The sequence below is a fragment of the Eptatretus burgeri genome, chromosome 15 (genome assembly GCF_056783735.1).
Source record: "Eptatretus burgeri isolate ZD-2024b chromosome 15, Ebu_testis_v1, whole genome shotgun sequence".
In the NCBI taxonomy this organism is placed as follows: Eukaryota; Metazoa; Chordata; class Myxini; order Myxiniformes; family Myxinidae; genus Eptatretus; species Eptatretus burgeri.
This window is the reverse complement of record NC_140975.1, coordinates 39,680,393-39,700,311: the sequence shown is the minus strand read 5'-3', so window position 1 is coordinate 39,700,311 and position 19,919 is coordinate 39,680,393. Positions and strand designations below refer to the sequence as shown.

Sequence of the window (19,919 nt, the reverse complement as noted above, 5' to 3'; positions counted from 1 at the left end):
GACCTGGCCGAGGTGGAGACGCTCGTCGCGGGATAATAAAAATCCTCTATACCCCGAGCATCAGCAACCCCCTCCTGTTTCCCCCCGCGCTGAGATAGTGCGACCAAGGGGGCCCCTTTCCCACCCCCTACCAGACACTGTCCGCGAGGCCCGCGGAGTTGAGGCACCATCGCCGCTCCGCGTCTCATCACCAGACGGGTAGGCGCGACCCGGTCTCGGCCTCAGGCCCGCCTCATCCTTGAGGGTATTCTTTTCCTTGGTTTTGGGTATGTGTTGTCGGCGCCGTCTGTGAAGTAGAATTGTATAAGTGTTGCCGTGTGCTCGGTAGTCGGTATTAGCTCTGCATTGTGTTTTCGCTTTTACATTTGCTTTTTGTGTAAATTACATTGTGTCTTTTCTGTGTGCATTTGGTGGAATTGTATATGTGTGCTCCCGTGTGCCGCGAATAAATGTGCTTTGTGTTGAACTGTTTCCCGCTTCGCTTCGTCTTTTCCTTCATTGAATCCTCATCTTGCTTCACGTAAAGGGTTGGTAGTGGGCTGAATACGCCCGATAATTAATCGAACCGTCGAGGTCGACGATAACACCGCTCGGTTATTCTGATAGTACGGAACGGGTCGCCTAAGTGGCCCGTGTCCGAAGTCGACCTGCGGCGAGGTGCGATCGCCCGGTCTACCCTCCGCGTGGGTACTTAGGTAGGTCGAATTTGGCGAGCAACCCTATCCCACGCGGGGGCTGATTGGCTCGATCGCGGTGAGACCGAAAGGTCCACCCGTGACTGGTTCCCGGCGTTAGTCCGAGAGGGTCACGACTGGATTGTCCGTCCGGTGGGCGACGTGCCGCGATTCGAGTTACGTGGCCGTCAGCACGCCGGCGGGCGCGAATACCGCAACAATATATATATATATATATATATATATATATATATATATATATATATATATATATATATATATATATATATATATATATACAGTATATGTATATGATGACAAATGCAGTCTGTCTGTTACACCCTGAAACACAAATGTTCCTCGGGGAGATATAAATAAATAATTCAATCACACTTTGTAATGTTTTAATATGAAATTGGCAAAGCCTAGACACGAAAGAAACCCATGAGAATTACCCTTCAGAAGCCCTTAGCATTAAACACAGTCAGTTAAAGAGGTTCTTCTTCTTCTTATTCATTTTTGACAGACAGAAGGACATACCCAAATATTGAAGCAGCTTCTCCACTTAAAAATTCAGTCAATGTTGCTTCAAATTAATCCAAACCTCAGGATTTTTTTTTTTAATCAGACAGAAATTGAACCTGGGCAGTGTATAGGCAACAGACCACTGCCTCAATCACTCTCGAAAAAACCCCATTATTTCCTGTTAAAAAAATGTATTTATATAACCTCCCATTTTTTAGAAATTCTCCCTCCCATGTTAAGAAATATAAAACCTCTCAACCAGTGCAAGAATAAAAGGCTTCCTTTTTTTTTCTTTTTTCTATTGTGGTATTTTTGTCACGGGCTCCTGCTAATGATTTACATTCACCAAAATAATTACCACGACATTCAGGCACGATAACTAAAAAACTTTCCCGACAACACCGAAAAGCTACCATTATTATTAGGGTACCCTGTGAGTACAGGGTACCCTATTGTTTTTCTTCTGTTTATTATTACGCATTATTATTATTATTCTTCCGCCGGCATTTTGCACCCTTTTTCGCTTTAAAAATCATTTTCTCTGGAACACTAAGTCCGATCGACAGGAAATTTTCACCATAGTATGTATCTTTTTTGATAGCACAATCACGTTATAATTATGACGTCATTGGTCACGTGGTACGGTCGCCATCTTGAAAAAAGCGATAAACTTTGGACATCTGTATCTCGGAAACCGTGCAATGGAAAAAATTTTCGTTTGATACATTTTACTAAGCTCCCTATGGGGAACACGTGTGATTTTTCGTGACGTCATAGGTGAAGCGATATACCGGTGAAAATTCGTCAAGTAGAACGCCATATGGGAAAAATCTGAAAAATTCTGAGCATCATCTACGCCAAAAATCACTGACGAAAATGTTTTTTTTGACGTCATCGATGACGTAATTCGGCCGCCATCTTGTTTTTTAGTGTTTTTTTTTTAAATCTTCTTCTCCAGAACGGCTATGCAGATTAAGGCGAAACTTTACACGCACATTCCCCCTGAGGTCCTCTTTCAAGTTTGTTAATTTGTTGTTGATACGTCACATGGTTTGGCGGCCATCTTGAAAAAACCCTAAAACCTTCAAACATCTTCTTCTCCAGAAGCGCTGGTCCCATGAAGGCGAGATTTCACAACTATATTCGGGATATGTATGCGATGCAAGTTTGTTAATTGCAAAGTGATAGGTCACATGGTTTGGCCGCCATGTTGGATTTAAGAAAAATATTAAATAATGTTTTCTCTGGTATTTCATAAGCCATCGAAGCGAAAATTTGCAAGTGCCTTCCTCCCTCAAGTCTGCATACATGGTAAAAATTTTTACCTCAGAAGTCACATGGTTTGGCGGCCATCTTGGATAGAAAAATAGACTTTATCCGATTTACACAAAACTTCACACACTTGTTCGGGTCGACGATGGAAAGCAGAATTTAAATTCATGATATCCTCGGTCACAAGGTTCGGCAGCCATCTTGGATTGAAAATGAATAAATTTTAAAAATCTTCTTCTCCAGAAGGGCAAGACAGATGAAGACGAAACTTCACAGATATATTCCCCATGAGGTCCTTTCTCAAGTTTGTTAATTTGTTTTTGATCGGTCACATGGTTTGGCGGCCATCTTGAAAAAACCCGAAAACCTTCAAACATCTTCTTCTCCAGAAGCGTTGGCCCAATGAAGGGGAGATTTCAGAACTATATTCGGGACAGGAAGGCGATATAAGTTTGTTAATTTCGAATTGATAAGTCACATGGTTTGGCCGCCATCTTGGATTTCAGAAAAATATTAAATAATGTTTTCTCTGGAACCGCTTAACCAAACGAATCGAAAATTTGTAATTATCATCTAGCAGGCAGTATGCACGCTTGGTAAAAATTATGATGTCACACGTCACATGGTTTGGCGGCCATCTTGGATTGAAAAACGCACCTTTACCGATTAACACGAAACTTCACGTACGTGTTCCAATACCCAGTTGGAAGCAGAATATACATTTCTGATGTCATAGGTCACATGGTTCGTCAGCCATCTTGGATTGAAAAACAATATCTTCAAACGTCTTTTTCTCTGAAACGGCTGAACAGATCCAGGCGAAACTCCACCACTATGACCGCCTCTCCATGACGAATAAAAAGTTCCCACCCCCTTTTGAGGTACGATGCAACGTTTGGCAGCCATATTGGATTGAAGGAAAAATATTAATTAATGTTTACTCTGGAACTACTGCATCAATAAATGTGAAACATCAAGTTTATGGTGGAACGTTCATGCGGAATGAGGGTTTGAAATTTCAACGCGATCGGGCCCAGGGTTTGGCAGCCATGTTGGTTTTAAGAAAAATATTAAATAATGTTTTCTCTGGAACTGCTTAACCTGGAGAAGCGAAAATTTGCAGTTATCATCCACCATCGTGTTTGCACACGTGGTGCAAATTATGACATCACAAGTCACATGGTTTGGCCGCCATCTTGGATTGAAGGATAAATATTAATTAATGTTTACTCTGGAACCGCTGCCTCTATATATGCGAAACTTCAGATTTATAATTCAGGTGACATGCGAAATAAAAGTTTAAAATTTCAACCTGATCGGTCACGCGGTTTGGGAGCCAGAATTATTTAATTATTTGAATCTGGAAGCCAGTAATAACGAAATTGAATGCTTTGTGCTGCCCGGTTCGTAACTCATCTGTTCCGTGCCGTCTCGAAGCAGGCCTGTGTTTGTATCACTATTAAATAATGTTTTCTCTGGCACCGCTTATCCTTTCAATGCAAAACTTTGCGACTGTCATCTGCAGAAAGTCCCATGTTGTATCAAAGGCCGACACGTCTGGGTACCCGGTCATCACTGCCAGCAGTTATAAAGTGGCAGTTCTAGTTATTATTATTATTATTATCTTGCCAAAACGAAGTTTTTGCAAGATATGTTAGTCAGCTTGTATGTTTTTTTTTGTTTTTTTTGTTTGTCTGTAATCACGTATTAAAAATTCTGCAGAGCACAGTTATCATTGGAAATTTTTGTAACTTCGCATATCAGAAGCCTATAGAGGTCCCTTTCAGCGCATACAATTTTGAAGGTCAAGGTCACTTTGTCGCAAATCAGGGGAGTCGACGAAACCCTTATTTTTTGAGTAATTTTAATCGAATCGTCTCCAAACTTTGTGGGAATATAATATATGGTCTGGCGCTCAGCTGATTAGTTTTTGGTGGCGATTGGCCTTGACCTTCATGGTTATAGCGCCTGAGGTCAAACATATTTGACCCCAAGGTCAAATTTTCAAGTTTTAGGAACCATATCGTGTAGTACCTCAAATTGAACACCTCGATGAGTGCTTTCTAGATATGTCAAGCTTGAGACATGACGTCATTTGGTGACGTTATGAGACAAACACATATTTTTCATGGTTACTCTGTAAAACGATTCTCATCGGAATCTCTCGTAGGCAGATATTCCTCAAGGAGTCGCTCCTGGTGGATAGCAGCTCTGTTCACCTCAGTGTGACCTTAAAGAAGTCACACGTGGTCACCTTTTGGCAAGATACGGGTCACCCTGCGGGTTACATTGGTTTATTATTATTATTATCCTGTTTTTACAGGAGCGAGGCTCATGGAAGAGCAAAGTAGAACTGACAGTGGGACACACATCATGGAAATGAATTAACAGGAGAAGAGGAGAGGAGGAAACACTGAAACTAGCAAATAAGATGGTTGGGTTCAGATCATGAGTCAGAATGTCAGGAATGGGGTAATAAAGATCATGGAACATAACTGAGGATGATAAGAGATGATGGTACACTCATTGCTTGAAGTCCTGTCAGGGAGAGCGAGACAAGACAGCCTCTGGAACTGGAAAGTAGTTCCATAGACAGGAGAAGTGAGGAATTAAAGACTTGAGGAGTGCAGTCAACCTGGATTTTGGAAGTTTAACCAGGAGGAGATTACTGGAAGAACGCAGGCATCATCATCCTGGCATAGATAGGGAAGGCTGAATGATTGAGCGAGCAATATCAGAGAAGAGGTGGTTTAAAAAAAAAAAAAGAGAGACCATTCACCTGTATGCGAGGTGAAAGCAGTCGACCTTGTGCTTCAGCATCATCATGGGATATTTGAATAATTTTGAGAGCCTACTCAACTGCTCGCTTAGTTACCGACGCCACCGAAGGTGGACGGAGGTTATGTCTTCACCCCTGTCTATCTGTCAGTTTGTTTGTTTGTCTGTTTACAGGATATCTCAAAACGTTGTGGACGGATTCGGATGAAGTTTGGTAGAGAGGTTGATGTGTGACAAGGACAAAATTATTAGATTTTGGTGAAGATCAGGATACTAGAATTTTTAAAGTGATTCTTCACCACTGAGATATAGGGCCGAGCTGTTGCAGACTAAATTAGTGGTTTGTATCTCATTCTTAAATCAAACGAAATGAACAGAAGTAATAACTACAACCTAAATACTGGAGTACATTTTATAACAATGATTATGTGCATTAAATAAATCAGCCCAAATTCAGGTACATTGTACCTTCAAAAGCAGGCTCAGACTTTATCCTCACTCCCTGCCAGGATGGAGAGGGACTGGTATTCGGTTGAGGAATCAGTTCTTCAGGGTCCTCTTCATTCTGAGCTCTCTCTGTCGGTGTTATAACTTGGTCTGCTAGTAAGGAGAGGAAGGCAGAGACAGACAGACAAGAGACAAAGGACAAGGAACAAGAGAAAATAAAGGGACAGAGGAAGAGAGAGAGAGAGAGAGAGAGAGAGAGAGAGAGAGAGAGAGAGAGAGAGAGAGAGAGAGAGAGAGAGAGAGAGATAGAGAGAGAGAGAGAGAGAGAGAGAGAGAGAGAGAGAGAGAGAGAGAGAGAGAGAGAGAGAGAGAGAGAGAGAGAGAGAGAGAGAGAGAGAGAGAGAGAGAGAGAGAGAGAGAGAGAGAGAGAGAGAGAGAGAGAGAGAGAGAGAGAGAGAGAGAGAGAGAGAGAGAGAGAGAGAGAGAGAGAGAGAGAGAGAGAGAGAGAGAGAGAGAGAGAGAGAGAGAGAGAGAGACACAGAGAATGAGAGAGAGAGAGAGAGAGAGAGAGAGAGAGAGAGAGAGAGAGAGAGAGAGAGAGACAGAGAAAGAGAGAGAGAGAGAGAGAGAGAGAGAGAGAGAGAGAGAGAGAGAGAGAGAGAGAGAGAGAGAGAGAGAGAGAGAGAGAGAGAGAGAGAGAGTAATGTTTCGCCCACATTAAGCAGCATACTTCATGAAGTCTATGGAAATGAAAGATGGTATCAAATCTCGGTAGGTCTTCAATTTATTGAATAAGACATCATTTGGATCTTCACGTTCTCACCCGATTGAGGAATTTTAAACAATAATGTGCAGTGATTTTGGGTATATAAGGCCTGGTACGTACACAACGACACCAAAACAAGATTGGAATTTTTTTCAACAATCTTCAACAAAACAAGATTACAATTTGTGTGCAGAGATAAATCAATACTCACCAACATCTACAGGTGAGGTCCTGAGACATTCTTCACTTCCTTCCAACACGCCGGCATATAATTCAAGAGAGCCGAGTCTTTGCGCAGAGAGTGAGAGTTCCTGACTCACGCTGGTCAACAGAACCACCATCGATTCTAGCAGGCCACTCAGGAATGGTTGAAGGCCCAGGGCATCGACCCCGTGGGGTGCCTCGACACCGCCCTGACGACTGAATGCTAAACCCTCAACGGCACGTCTCAGCACGGCGTACGTGGCGAAGGAAAGGCGCTCCCGGGCCAGCACAAACAGCTCAGAGCGAACCTGTGCACTCTCTGCACATGCCAACAGTGCCTCGTAATCTCCAATCCCCAACTCCCGCTCCACAGCCTGGGCCACACGGGTACTGACGCCCTGGGTCGAAAGCCAGGCTGGGAAGTCTCGCCGCGGATCGAGCACCAACCCACATGCCATTTTTACTTTATATGCCTCTGAAAGAAAGACATGGCAATAATCTCAACCTTTTTGTAAAATCTCAACAGAACAGTCGTGTAGAGCACCATACAAAATGAGGGTAGTATGCCATAATTACAAGGATTTGTAAAGGTCAACATCAGTCATCAAACATTTACTTTTACTTTGCATTTCAGAAGCATGTCATCAATCTGGCTGCCCTTCTTTATCAACAATGGCCATTCACATACAACATGCAAACAACCTCAGAACGTGAATTTGTTTACAGTGTAGGAGCTGCTGTCTCAAAAACAACCACACACTGAGATCGTAGACAGTGTAACCTCGTGACAAGGAACCTCCAAGAACACCAAACCACTTGCTATTTGTAGTGTAGGCAACAATTTGGAATTTATTCAGAGTACCGGTGATGACTTACTCTGCTCTTTAACGTCCACCAACAACGTCCCAGCAGATGTGTCTATCAGCTTAACACACATCTGTTGGATGGTGAGATTTTGGACTGCATGCAGAGTATCAGGGTGCCAGTTTATAGATACCCAGACTAAAGAGCTCAAAGGCGAGTATGCATACCTCTCAGCTATCCCGACAGAGCTTGCACACATTCACAAATGTACTACTTACCTTACCACCACAGAATGTACATAGGAATCCACCAGCACACAATCAATACACAGCCCCTCTATTTACAACGAAGTTCCCTTTCAAGTAAACACTACTGACACACTTCCGGTTTGATAATTAATTAAATATATATTAAACATTCCCCATCTTTATTTATTTTAATTCTTTCACACAACTTCCAATGCTACGGGAACCTCTTTACACGAACCAACGAAACTTGAGAGATTACAATGACGTCTAAAAACACTCTCGCATGACATAATGAAACTCTTAGCACAACGAGATGGTAGTCATGGAATACTTACCCTGCACAGTCTTGAGAAGGACTCGGTCCAACTCTTCTGATTTATTAAAAGGTTTTTTTTCTTTGATCCAATATGGTGCCAGACCAGTGACCGATGATGTCACTTTTATCAAACGACATTTCCCATGGGTAGTTGATCAATTAGTCAAAGTTTTGCATTGATCAGTTAGCGGTTTCAACAATTGCAGAGAAATATTTTTTCATACTGACCGGATGAAGCATTGCACTTGTCAAATTATGACGTCATAATGAAGGCATAGATGACATAATCATCAACATATCTTATTCCCCATGGGGAGTACATAACAATGAGCCATGTTTCAATTTTTTTCCCATGGAGTGGTTTTGGAGATATGGAGGAGCAAAGTTTTTCAGTTTTTCCAAGATGGAGCCTCCACCATGTGACATTTGGTGTCATAATTATCATTGAAAAATTCTACAGGAAGAGGCGCTCCAATGGTGAAAATTGTGTCCATTGGAACAACAATTACAGAAATTTTTTTTGATACTGACCGGATGAAGCGCTGCACTTGTCGAATTATGACGTCATATTGAAGGCACCGATGACATCATCATTAAAACATCTTATTCCCCATGGGAAGTACTTGACAATGAGCCATGTGTACATTTTTTCGATGCAGCAGTTTCGGAGATATAGAGGGGCAAAGTTTTTCGGTTTTTCCAAGATCGCGCCTGTACCACATGACCGATGACATCATAATTATGACTAAAAAAATTCTACAGGAGGAGGCACACCAATTTGGAAAATTTCGTGTCAATTAGACTTACGATTGCTGAGTAAATGAATTTTTTAAATGCAGACAGGTACGTACACACGTCGGACACACGTACACGTCCGATCGCTTAACCACACTTTTCACTTCGTGCGCACAGGATAATAACCCCTCTCTAACGTGATGAAATACATCTTCTTAGCACGAACCACAAAATCATCCTTAACAGAACAAATTCTAGCAAATCTAATGAGCTGAGATGAAAACACATTGTATCCTATCTTAACCGGTACATTACTAGATGGAAACGTATACAAAGCAACAGGAAAACTAAAATAGTGAACTTCATGATACACGTTTGAACTAAAACTATTATTTCCAACTAAACCAACACATCCAGATATTCCACTACACTATCATCACCACTACTCTTATCTAATATTATGCTTTCTGATTAAGTCATATTATATGAATCAGTCTATCAAAAAACTTATAATTATCAAACAAATATCATCAATATAACGACATGTAGAAGATAACATTTTAGGGAAGCCTGACTTCTTCTCCTTCATCAACTTCTGCACAAATGAAAACTCACAATAAACAAGGAAAAGGTCCTCCAATCGAGGGCTACAGTTCCCTCCAATTGGAATGCCTTTTATTTGTTGAAATATTTTCCCACCAAAAGATATAAAAGTGTTAAACAAAATAAAATTAACAGCATCTTTAAATTTTTGATGGTCAAAACAATTAAAACCCAAATCTTTTTTTCCTTAGAAAAGAATGAATTGTCAAACCTGATCTATAAAAATTTGTTATAAGAGTTAAACATTTATCAATAACACTAATGAGTGCATCTTTAATCAGTACCAAATCCAAATTTGTATACAAGGTGGAAAAATCAAAAACATCAACAGATTTAATAATGAGGAATCTGATCCTATCGAAGAACTCTAAATTGGAACTAATACTCCAGAAAGTGTTAATACCAGAATTCTTACGAATTACTAAACAATATTTCTTAAATTACTCCTTAACTACTTGTAAACCTGAATCTATACGAATAAATGTCAATGTATGTATGTGTGTGAGTGTGTGTGTGCCTTCTCCATAATTCCAAAACCGTGAAACCTATCAGCCTGAAACTTTGTATGAACTCAAAGGAAGTGCAAGAGTGAAAATTGGGTGTTTGGATTAATTAAAACACTCCTTTTGAAGAAATTAATGGCCTTATTTAATTATATCCTTTATCAGGCACTCCTCGGCCACCTCGCTCTCTTGAGTTTTGGGCATATCCTGGGTTACCTAACTGCAGTCGGAAGCGCCATGTTTTTTTGCCTGCCCAACCATGCCTTGACTTGGAACAGGCCACAATGATTTCTTAACGATAGTTTTTTTCTTCACTTTCCTCACTCATATGATCGAATGCCTGTTCATCATAGCTACAAATCGCTGGGTACATTGCAATTCTTATAAATACCCGGAGACACCAGCGTTTGTGGCTTTATTTCATTTCTGCACATGCGATAACCTCGAGAATCTCTTAAACCAAGGAGAATTACAAAATTTTAGCTCCTGAATCAAACTTAGCAGCAGTTCCAACTCCTAAGAAAGTGTTCATTTGTCCATTTTGGACATACGTATTTGACATCTTGGGCATCTCCAGGTGTTTGTATAAGACGACTGTTTGGTGATTGCTAATCGCGTGCCAAGCCAGCCATTTCTTATCAACTGTTTCATTGGAGTGCTGAAGGCACTTGGCGAGTGCTCTACAATATTTGCACCATCACTGACTATTATATCGATCGACTTGAACAAAGTTAAGGGGCCACTCGCATGTGTTGGCCACATGTTGTTCTGCAGTGCAATAAGTAGTGACTGGCTTGCTGAAAATATGAAATTACTAGCCGGGAGGCGACGATGGTTCGCGGGCATTATTGAACAATGCCACGATAGGTACAATTGAGTTAGTGGAAACTGTTGAGGAAGCCCTACCGTAAAAACCTATCTCTTCCGTCAAAATTGACCAAATCAAATCGGATTTTTTATATGTTGTACTTATGGACATTACACACAGCTTCTAGGAAATAAAATTGCGAGAAAAAAAATCGATAAATAAATAAATAAATAAAAAGTTCAAGTGGGTGTGGCTCCAATTAGTCTATGACTCTCCAGAGCATATTCTCCCCACCCTTAATATCGCCACAAGGGGCGTGGGACACCCCTCATACAAAAAGACACAACTAGACTATGATATCTAGCTTGTGTCCAAGTTTTATCAAGACCGCATCAAACGTCACGGAGCTATGCTCTGGAGAGTCACAAACAGACAGACAGACACACAGACACAACGAAAATATTGGTCACTGCTGGCGCCCGCGAACCAATATTTTCCACGACTTTTCCCCCTTTTGTTCTTCCATTATACGACCAGTCACTTCGGCATAGATAAATACAAACGAAAATGAAACGTTTCGTTTTTTTGAAGTTTCTTCAAGCGTTTTGTGGATTATTTGGTGAAGCCACTTGCCGTGCATTCTTCAAGCTTCAATCAATGGAGATGCAGCGGCTCTATACCAGAGGTAGAAAGGCAAAATAAATTATATGATCACAATGAGTAAAAAAATGTTTTCAGTTCTTACGAAGTAATGAATCGCCACATCACGGCAAGAAAGCCGAGATGTACACATACTCACTTTAAGCTCTCTAGCCTGGGTTTGAATCCCGACCTGGCTATAAACTGTCATCTCGGTGTTTCACAGGCAGGGTGATTCATCAATTTGTGTGCCGTCTCTCGGATGGCTGTTAAAAGGTGTCCCATCTGCCAGAATCCCTTTCCCCCTCCCCTTTCTCTCCCCTATACCTCTCTCCCCTCTGCCTCTTCCTTCTGCCTCTCTCTCCTCTGCCTCTCTCGCCCCAATCCCACCGCTCTCTCTCCATCCCAACCCTACCCCCTTCACTTCCACCCCACTCCCTCTTTCCGACCCCACCATCTCTCTCTCCCACCGCTCCCCCGTCCCTATTGAAGGGACTGTAGCATGTACGAAACAAATTTGGAGTGAGCCGACTAGAGGGGTGCAAAGGTCGCTGCATGTACGAGGCAGACCTTTGCCAAGTAGATAGCGTGTGTTTGAAATGCTCCTGCCCCAGGTCTCCAAAGTATCCACCTTCGTGTGTGTGTGTGTGTGTGTGTGTGTGTGTGTGTGTGTGTGTGTGTGTGTGTGTGTGTGTGTGTGTGTGTGTGTGTGTGTGTGTGTGTGTGTGTTGTCGGTGCTTAAGCATAACATATCATTATTCTCTTTGCCAACCCCACCACCCTCATCTATATATATCTATCTATCTATCTATCTATATCTCTCTGTCTCTGTCTCTCTGTCTCACACACACACACACACATACACACACACACACACACACACACACACACACACACACACTTTTCACCCCCTTCCTCACACCCATCCCTTCCGCAGTGTAAAGCAACATTTGGTGAGGCATTGCTCTCCTCACCTCCCTCTCTTTTCTTCTTCCTGCCCCCCCCTCCTTCCAGCTTCCCCTCCCTCCTCTCCCCTCCCTGCCTAACCTCCACCCTTTCTCTCCTCCTTCTCTTTCTCTCTCCCATCCTCCTCTCTCCCTCCCCTCCCTTCACTATCTCCCCACCCTTAATATCGCCGTCAGCAAATTGACAGGTTGTATTTGCTACTTCATAATAATAATAATACCATTCCTTTCGCACCGTGAAAGTACATACAGTAGGGTTGCCGAGGCAGTTTAATTGGCAAGGAGTGCAGTCCTCACCACTCCGATGAAGGTTAACCTGAATGGTTATTACCCCAGTACACTAGTACTCATTTCGCCAACCTCAGAAGGATGACAGGCTGAGTCAACCCCACCTCGTGTTAATTAGGTGCCAAGCCAGCCATCTTAACCACTAAGCCAACACCAGGCTGAAACCTGAATTAACCATAACTGACAATTGTTTCAAGTACATTACCGAACTCCCACTATAAACCTCAACTTATATTGGTTTTTAGCTCACCTGACTTTAATCAGATGAGCTTATGAGATCGAGCAGTGTCTGTAAGTGAGTGAGTGAGAGAAAGTCAGTCTGTCAGTCCATAATCACTTCAGTCATTATCACTTGAACCAAACACCATTTTGATGAAACTTGGTCACAAGCTTCATATCTGATGTCTAGCGAAGGTGATTGACAGCATAAAAATCTGTGCTCATTAAGGGTGTCGACAGGGGGGGGGGGTTCTGACCCCCCCCAAAGTTATTTACTCCCTTCTCTGAAACTACACACACAATTTCGATGAAACTTGACGACAACGTTCATCGACCGTGATGTACCAAAGTTTGTTCACACTAATGAAATTTTAAAAATAATAATCAGGATCCAAGGGAGTGTGCAGGGGGTTTGCATGACTGTTGCCCCTGATCAAGGTGAGCTTCAGGGCATGTAGTCCTATTTTTATGTCGTTTAGGGATCTAGAAAAAAAAACAAAAGCAGGGAATACATAAATTTATCTCTTTACATTGAATGTTAAAGTTATTATCCAAAACTTTCTCATGCTCAGCTCCGTCTTGGAAAGGCTTTAGTTTTTGACATGGAACATCTGTGATATTTCCTATACGAGTAAAAGTAACTCTCTCGATACCTAATTGCCTAAATAAAACCTCCATGTAAAACATTTTACAAACTACCACAAAATTATTGGCTGCTTTATCTGCCAGAGCTTGTACATTCTTCTCATTCAGATCCTGAATATCCTTACAAACATCAAGCTTACTCCCAGTGTTGGCGTTAGGGGCGTGCATCCCGTGTAATGGCACGGGACCCCGAGATCACGAGGGACCTCACACGCCGATCGTGGTTGTTTCAAGACGGGGCCCTCAAGGGTGGGCCCTCATTTTGCCGACTAAACCATGTCACCTTGCGAGTGGTGATAAACAGCGCAAAGGGGTTGCTTCATCTTAAGGAAAGAAAGTGCTGTGACTTAATGATGGATTAAAAACATGCTCTCCCTGCTGTTTAACTCGACAGGACGATGACAAGATTAAGGGGTGAGGTTAGTATTAGTGGATAAAGTAAGTGGAATAATAACTACGTTTAATGTATGCAAACACAACAATAACTACAAAACACCCCGTCTTTAGTAAATGGATGAACCCATGCGCAACGGCGGAACGTTGCTCGTTTTAAAATCAGAACACCTGTCCCGAGGATGAAACGAAACGACCCCAGCGATGTCAAAAAGAAAAAAAAAGCTCAATAATTGGGGAAAAGGGTGAAAATTCACCCGAAATTAACTTTTTTAATCACACAAACGGCTGAACCAGAAAAGGGGTCCTCGGCCGAGCACGTGCTGGGGTATGTTCCATTACCAATCAGCTTGTAGAGCGCTCGCCAAGGGGCTTAAGCATTCAAGCTAGCACTCCAACGAAACAGTTGATTAGGAACAGCTGGCGAGGCAAGCAAGAGCAAACTGATTGGTAATGGAACACACCACGTGGATCAGATTTTTGCGTGAGTTTGTGTTTACGGCTCCTGTTGAGATAAGCAGGTTTCCGTTATTCTCATCACACAAAATAATTTGAACTTTATCTACGAGAGCGGCCGGGGGGGGGGGGTTTACACGGTATGCATTAGCAAAGGTAATTCGCGTCGCACCACCTTCGGAATTTCTGGTGAGGGGGGGAAATCAAGTCGCTACAAATTCCCCGTATAACCATATGAGCCATAGCCCCCTTGGCAACTTTCATTGGTTGAGATTTGTGTAACGATCGAATTGCTCCATCTGATGTATGCTTTAGCATAGCGTGATCCGTTGGTATCCAGGTTGATGACGTGTGATGGGGTGGGGGCGGAGTTGCAATGCGCATGCGCAAGAAGAGCTGGCCTGATTCCCGTACTCATGGTGATTCCTGTTTCTACAGACATAACACGAATATATTGACATCAGACAGACGGACATCAAAAATACATGTATGAGTGTGATGACAGGTTGATAGGGGCCCCACTGGGCCATTATTGTTTTGCATGGGGCCCCCAAAAGACTAACGCCGCCTCTGTTTGCCACAAACATATATGGTTGTCTGCCACCATCTATCTGTGAACAGCAGGGGGAATGCTCCGTTCTCTGCAGGGAAGTGCTCATATATGGTGTGTGCTGTGTCTGTTCGCATGGGGGACATGGTGATTGGTCCAGAGTTATGAATCAGCAAGGGGGGTGTAGGCATAAAAGTGTGCGGTCATGTCTTGCTCACTCTCTTGCCTCAACTGATGGACCTTGCACTTTGGGCTCTGCACACTGGACAGCCCCATGACCTATTCTACCCGTGTCCTGCACTTGGACTTCGGTTTGCTCCTGTACTACACGCCTACATGCTGCAACAATGGCCTGGGTTTTTAATCCTGCTTCTTCGGTTAACTCCCCCGTATAATCAAATCGATGACTAGTCCGCTTTTGGTTTTTGTGTGACAACTTGAGTACGGCGCTATAGAGGGAGTTATTTTTTCGTGTATAGTTTCTGATTTGTACCACGAGCAGGTAACAACAGGTTAATTCCCCCCAAAATGGCGTATTTTAATGTAAGCTGCAATACCTGCTCCTTCCAGGAATGGCACTGTGTAATACATACATATGTAGAGGAAATTGTGTTCTCCCCTTCACTCTAAATACCAGGGAGTATGATACCATCAACCCTCGACCTAAACCTTAACATGCACCCCCCCCCCCCCCCCAGAGTACAACCACCAGCTTTTTTGTGCCCCACAACGCAAGTCGGGGACCAAATCTTCCCCATTCTTCCCTGCTGCTCGGATTTGTTCGAGCACTGCAATCACGGTCAGAGTGCCTACAGGTCCCCAAGGACCTCTGTCCTTAACTCTATCAGGGCCCTGACTTCTCAAAGGCAGGGGTACACCATCCTGGATGTGGGAACTCTGGGTCACTCCTGGAAGATTGATCGGCTGTCGCCGTGCCATGGGCTTGTTCAAGAGAACTGTCCAGGGCAAAACAACAACCACCAGTTTTAAACTCATTCCGTTCAGCGGTGCAGGAATACTTAGGGGTCAAACACACACACGTACACCAACAAACAGACACTTCACATATTATTGTATGATGATTCTATCGGGATTCTGTTGCCGGACCTCGTCTGTAATAAATTGGTTTATTGCTTACCAGGAGCACCTCATGTTGCCAGGTTCATCTGGTATGCTGAGAGGGCTAAATTCAAAGGAATCCTGCTTTTATAACCAGTGAGGTATTCGACCCCACTGGAACAAAGACCGACGTTAACCGCTTGCCATTGGATTATGAAAGAATGACAGTTCAACTACCTTTGAAGTTTTGCCTTCAACGTGGTCAATAACCGCCTCAATTGTAGCTACGTCCTATCAGGAAGCTGGCCTCCACACAACAATACATGGATCAACCTTCTGTCGATTGCATACATTGCTCTACCTGTCCACCGAGGCAGACTGACACTCGCCTTCACGGGTATTCATTTTCCATTCTTCTTTTTGTTGTTGGATAACATGTCCCTCAAATTTCATAAGTTTTCCTGGGAAATAGCGGCTACAGAAGTATCTAAACCGATTTATCATTCAAAATGAGCAGTATAAAATAAATAAATAATACAAATTGGAGAAAGAGACCTTCATCCATAGGGGGATACGACACAAGGCCTTCATCAGCAGCTTAATGGAGTATTGCTACCCACTATGGGCAGGCTCCCCTGCTTCACACCTTGCTCAACTTGACGGCGTGGAAACCAAGGCCTTCAATATCAATAGAATCTCCCACATTGAAGCCGAGTCCATGGGCCTTTCACTTTACTACCACAGAGAGGTTGGTGGTCTCTGTCTTCCACCGCCTCCTTTCTGGTCTTGTACTCTGCTGTTTCCCCCCAAGGTTTCTGCAGGGTGCACGTGGTCCACCATCAACCCCCTTCTGGTGAAACTCTCAAAATCCAGAATCGCTACTCACCTCCACTCATTTGTTCCTCTTTTTTTCCCCACCTGTGCAATCAACTTTCACACTCTCTTCAATCTCATCCTTTCCTCCAGGTCTTCAAAACAGCTGTTCATCACCACCTCAGATCACACCCCCTCCCCACCCCCAATCCAAAACCATTAATTTTTTTTCTACCCCCATAATCCTCCCCCACCACTTGACCCCTAAGCTCACATACTTCCAAATTTTCAGTTTGTACTTTCCGAGAGTTTACTTCTGTATCCATCTTGTCCGCCCCTCCCCCTCATTCCTCAATCACTACAACTTTTATCTGTCCAAGTCTCCTTCTACTTTGTCCCTCAACCCTGCTGTTGGTGTCACCCCCCCCAACTCCTCTCTCTTTCCACTGTTCCATCCCAATCTGTTAAGATTTTCTTCTTCCACAAGCTTTGAATTTGTATGCAACAACAAAAAAGAGAAATGACATGCACGGCATACAAAAATGAGATAATGCAAAACGTCTGCCGACATGCAGTATGGGTACATCTGCACATTTCTTTGCCAAATTTGAATTTGGTAACGGCACAGATGGGCAAACTTTCATTGCTCAAAAGCTGGCAAGATAATTTTGGAAAAAAATGGCAATTTTACCCACATCACACCAGCAATTTTCCTTTGAAAAAGACGCACTTGTCAGGAAAAATTGCTCGTGTGCATCGTCTGTGGATGATGACAATGTCTGTCTGATGATGATGGTTGTGTATTTTATTGTCTGTGGATTGTGAATGTTTGCAAAGATATGCCAACCGCTGTTAGAAGCAAGGAGAAGCTGATATTTCAGGCGTTAATCCTTCATCAGATTTTCCTCAGACGAAGTGTAAATGCCTGTAATGTCAGCATCGGTTATCACACCTTTGTCAAACATCAGTTGGTAAATCCAACTGTTTGAATCATCATCATCCCCCGATGGAGACCGATACAAGTCTTGACATAGTCTAGTATCCCCTTGTGTGTATGTGTGTGTGGATGTGTATATATATATATATATATATATATATATATATATATATATATATATATATATATATATATATATATATATATATATATATTGTTACGAGTTTGGAATTCAATTGCACACAACATACAGGTTCCCTGAGTCAGCCATGTCGATAAGTGCATGTTCCTTAGATAGCTCACCTTCCTTTCTTTAAATGTTTTGAAATCGATTAGATGCGCTGCGGATCGATTTAATAGTTAGGGAGCGAACAATGGATACGTCCTTCCCCCTGTTCTGTGAAGAGGAAGAAGAACCCTGCGGTGACGTCAACAACTCCCTCTCACCCGTGGTTGAGCGGGTGGTGGATCACGAGGGCATGAGTCACGCCAGGTGCGGGGGAGGGGGTGCAAAGGATAAAGAGGACATATTTTCTTTGTTCAAAAAAAAGTCCCGTGGGAGTCCCGTGGTAGAGTTCTTGGGCTGAGTTTGTGGGAGTCCCGTTCTGAGTCCCATGGGCAGAGTTCTTGTGCTGAGTCCCGTGGGAGGAGTAAGCTTTTTTTTGCTTCGGAGAGAGCAGTCGTTCAGCAGTCGGGTCCTGCTTGGCTTGAGGCCTTCGGAAGCTTTTTGCTTCGGCTGGCTCAGTGAGCTTCGGCTGCTGCTTTGTTTTGGAAGGAACTTGAGCCAGTTGTTTGGCTCGAGCTGCGAGTGGAAGATTCTTCCTCTTCCTCTTGGTTGGTGGAGCTTTTCGTTCTCCATTTTGTTTCCCGGCTTGGTGCGATGCATCGGCCTCTTCTTGGAGTTGGATCCTCAGGGAAGCGACGCATCGACAGGAAGGATCGGCGCCACGTCTCACCGGCACGTGTTGAGAAGCGCGGGAGGATTCGTGAGAGCTCGGGAAGGATCGCAGCTCACGGCGATTGGATCCAGCTCGCTCTCGCTGGAGCCCAGGTCCGAACAACTTGAAGACCACACGAGGTGGAGAGGCTCGAGATAGGCTCTGGGTTTCAGCTCACCTGTCCGAGCTGAAGCTCGTTATTAAAGGCCTCTGCCACCATTTATTGGGTGTGTGTGTGTGTGCGTACGTGTGTCCGTGGGCCCGTCTAATAAGTAGGAAATTGTTAAGTGCTTTGTGTGCTGTAAATGTTTGCATTGCATTTCGTATAGACGGTCGTAGTTATTTTGTTGCTTGTATAATTGCATACGTGTTTTGCCTTGTTGAATTGCTTACGTGCTTTATTATAATAAATGTCCTTGTGTGAATGTAAACCTGTTCGTTGCGTCCATTCCCTCATTGAACTGCCGCATCTTGCACTCGGAATATAGTTGGTTTTTAAATAGCTGGTAAAGTGATCGGGTACAACGGGACTGCGCGATAATACCTCGCTCGGTTATCCCAAAAGGAAGCGAGCTGCTTAAGCCGCTCGTTTCCAAGTGGTGCCGTTGAGGTACAATCTCTCGGTAACCTACCCGCGCGAATAATGAGGTAAATCGAAGATTTGGCGATCGGACCCTGTTGCGCGGGTGGAGTGTGGACAAGGTTGTGGTGTGGTTAAAAACACACCTGTGGCTGGTTTTCGGCGTTGATCCGGAAATCCGCGACTGGATTGTCCATTCGGTGGGCGAAGCGACCGCTATTGGTTAAACGCGGTCGTACGCACGCCGACGGGCGGGAAATCCATATATATATATATATATATATATATATATATATATATATATATATATATATATATATATATATATATATATATATATATTATATATTGTTGCGGTTCTCAGAACCGCATGCATACAACAGATAGGTGTCCCAAGACAGTTATTCCATTATTATACGTGTAGATAGTCCCTTTCCTTTTGTTTAGCGGGACAACAAGGGAGTGTGTTGCGATGATCTAATAGCTAGGTCTGCTTAAATCATTTTGTCCTTCATTTCGTCCCGACTCTTCTTTTCGTCCGATTATTCCTGAGGTAAATCAGCCACGTGCGCCTTCGTTGTGAGGAAACTGCTGCACAGAGCCCTCGTTCCCGGGCGAGCCCTAAACCGGCGTGTACGGCGAGTAATGTGGTGCACTTGGCGGTGCGGGATTATCGACTCGAGCTTCTGATGATCTGGGGAAGATTGCCGGTTGCATTGAAAAGGCATGCGAATGAATACCTCTTAAGAGGCTG

General features: G+C 43.3%; 1 protein-coding gene across 8 annotated transcripts in view; it reads right to left on the bottom strand.

The window, feature by feature from the left end:
- The window catches only part of LOC147011986 (uncharacterized), a 41,523-nt gene that overhangs the window by 11,976 nt on the left and 9,628 nt on the right, over positions 1 to 19,919 (bottom strand). For 6 of the 8 annotated variants that reach the window (XM_085857973.1, XM_085857968.1, XM_085857969.1 and 3 more), the window contains exons 2-3: positions 6,674 to 7,141; positions 5,718 to 5,849 (exon numbers count right to left, since the gene is read on the bottom strand). In XM_085857973.1, the coding sequence (XP_085714099.1) occupies positions 5,718 to 5,849; positions 6,674 to 7,124 (583 nt within the window). In that variant the 5' untranslated portion in view covers positions 7,125 to 7,141. Of the gene's footprint in view, positions 1 to 5,717; positions 5,850 to 6,673; positions 7,142 to 16,543; positions 16,713 to 19,919 lie in introns of all 8 variants that reach the window. The other 2 variants (XM_085857972.1, XM_085857966.1) reach the window with 2 other exon arrangements.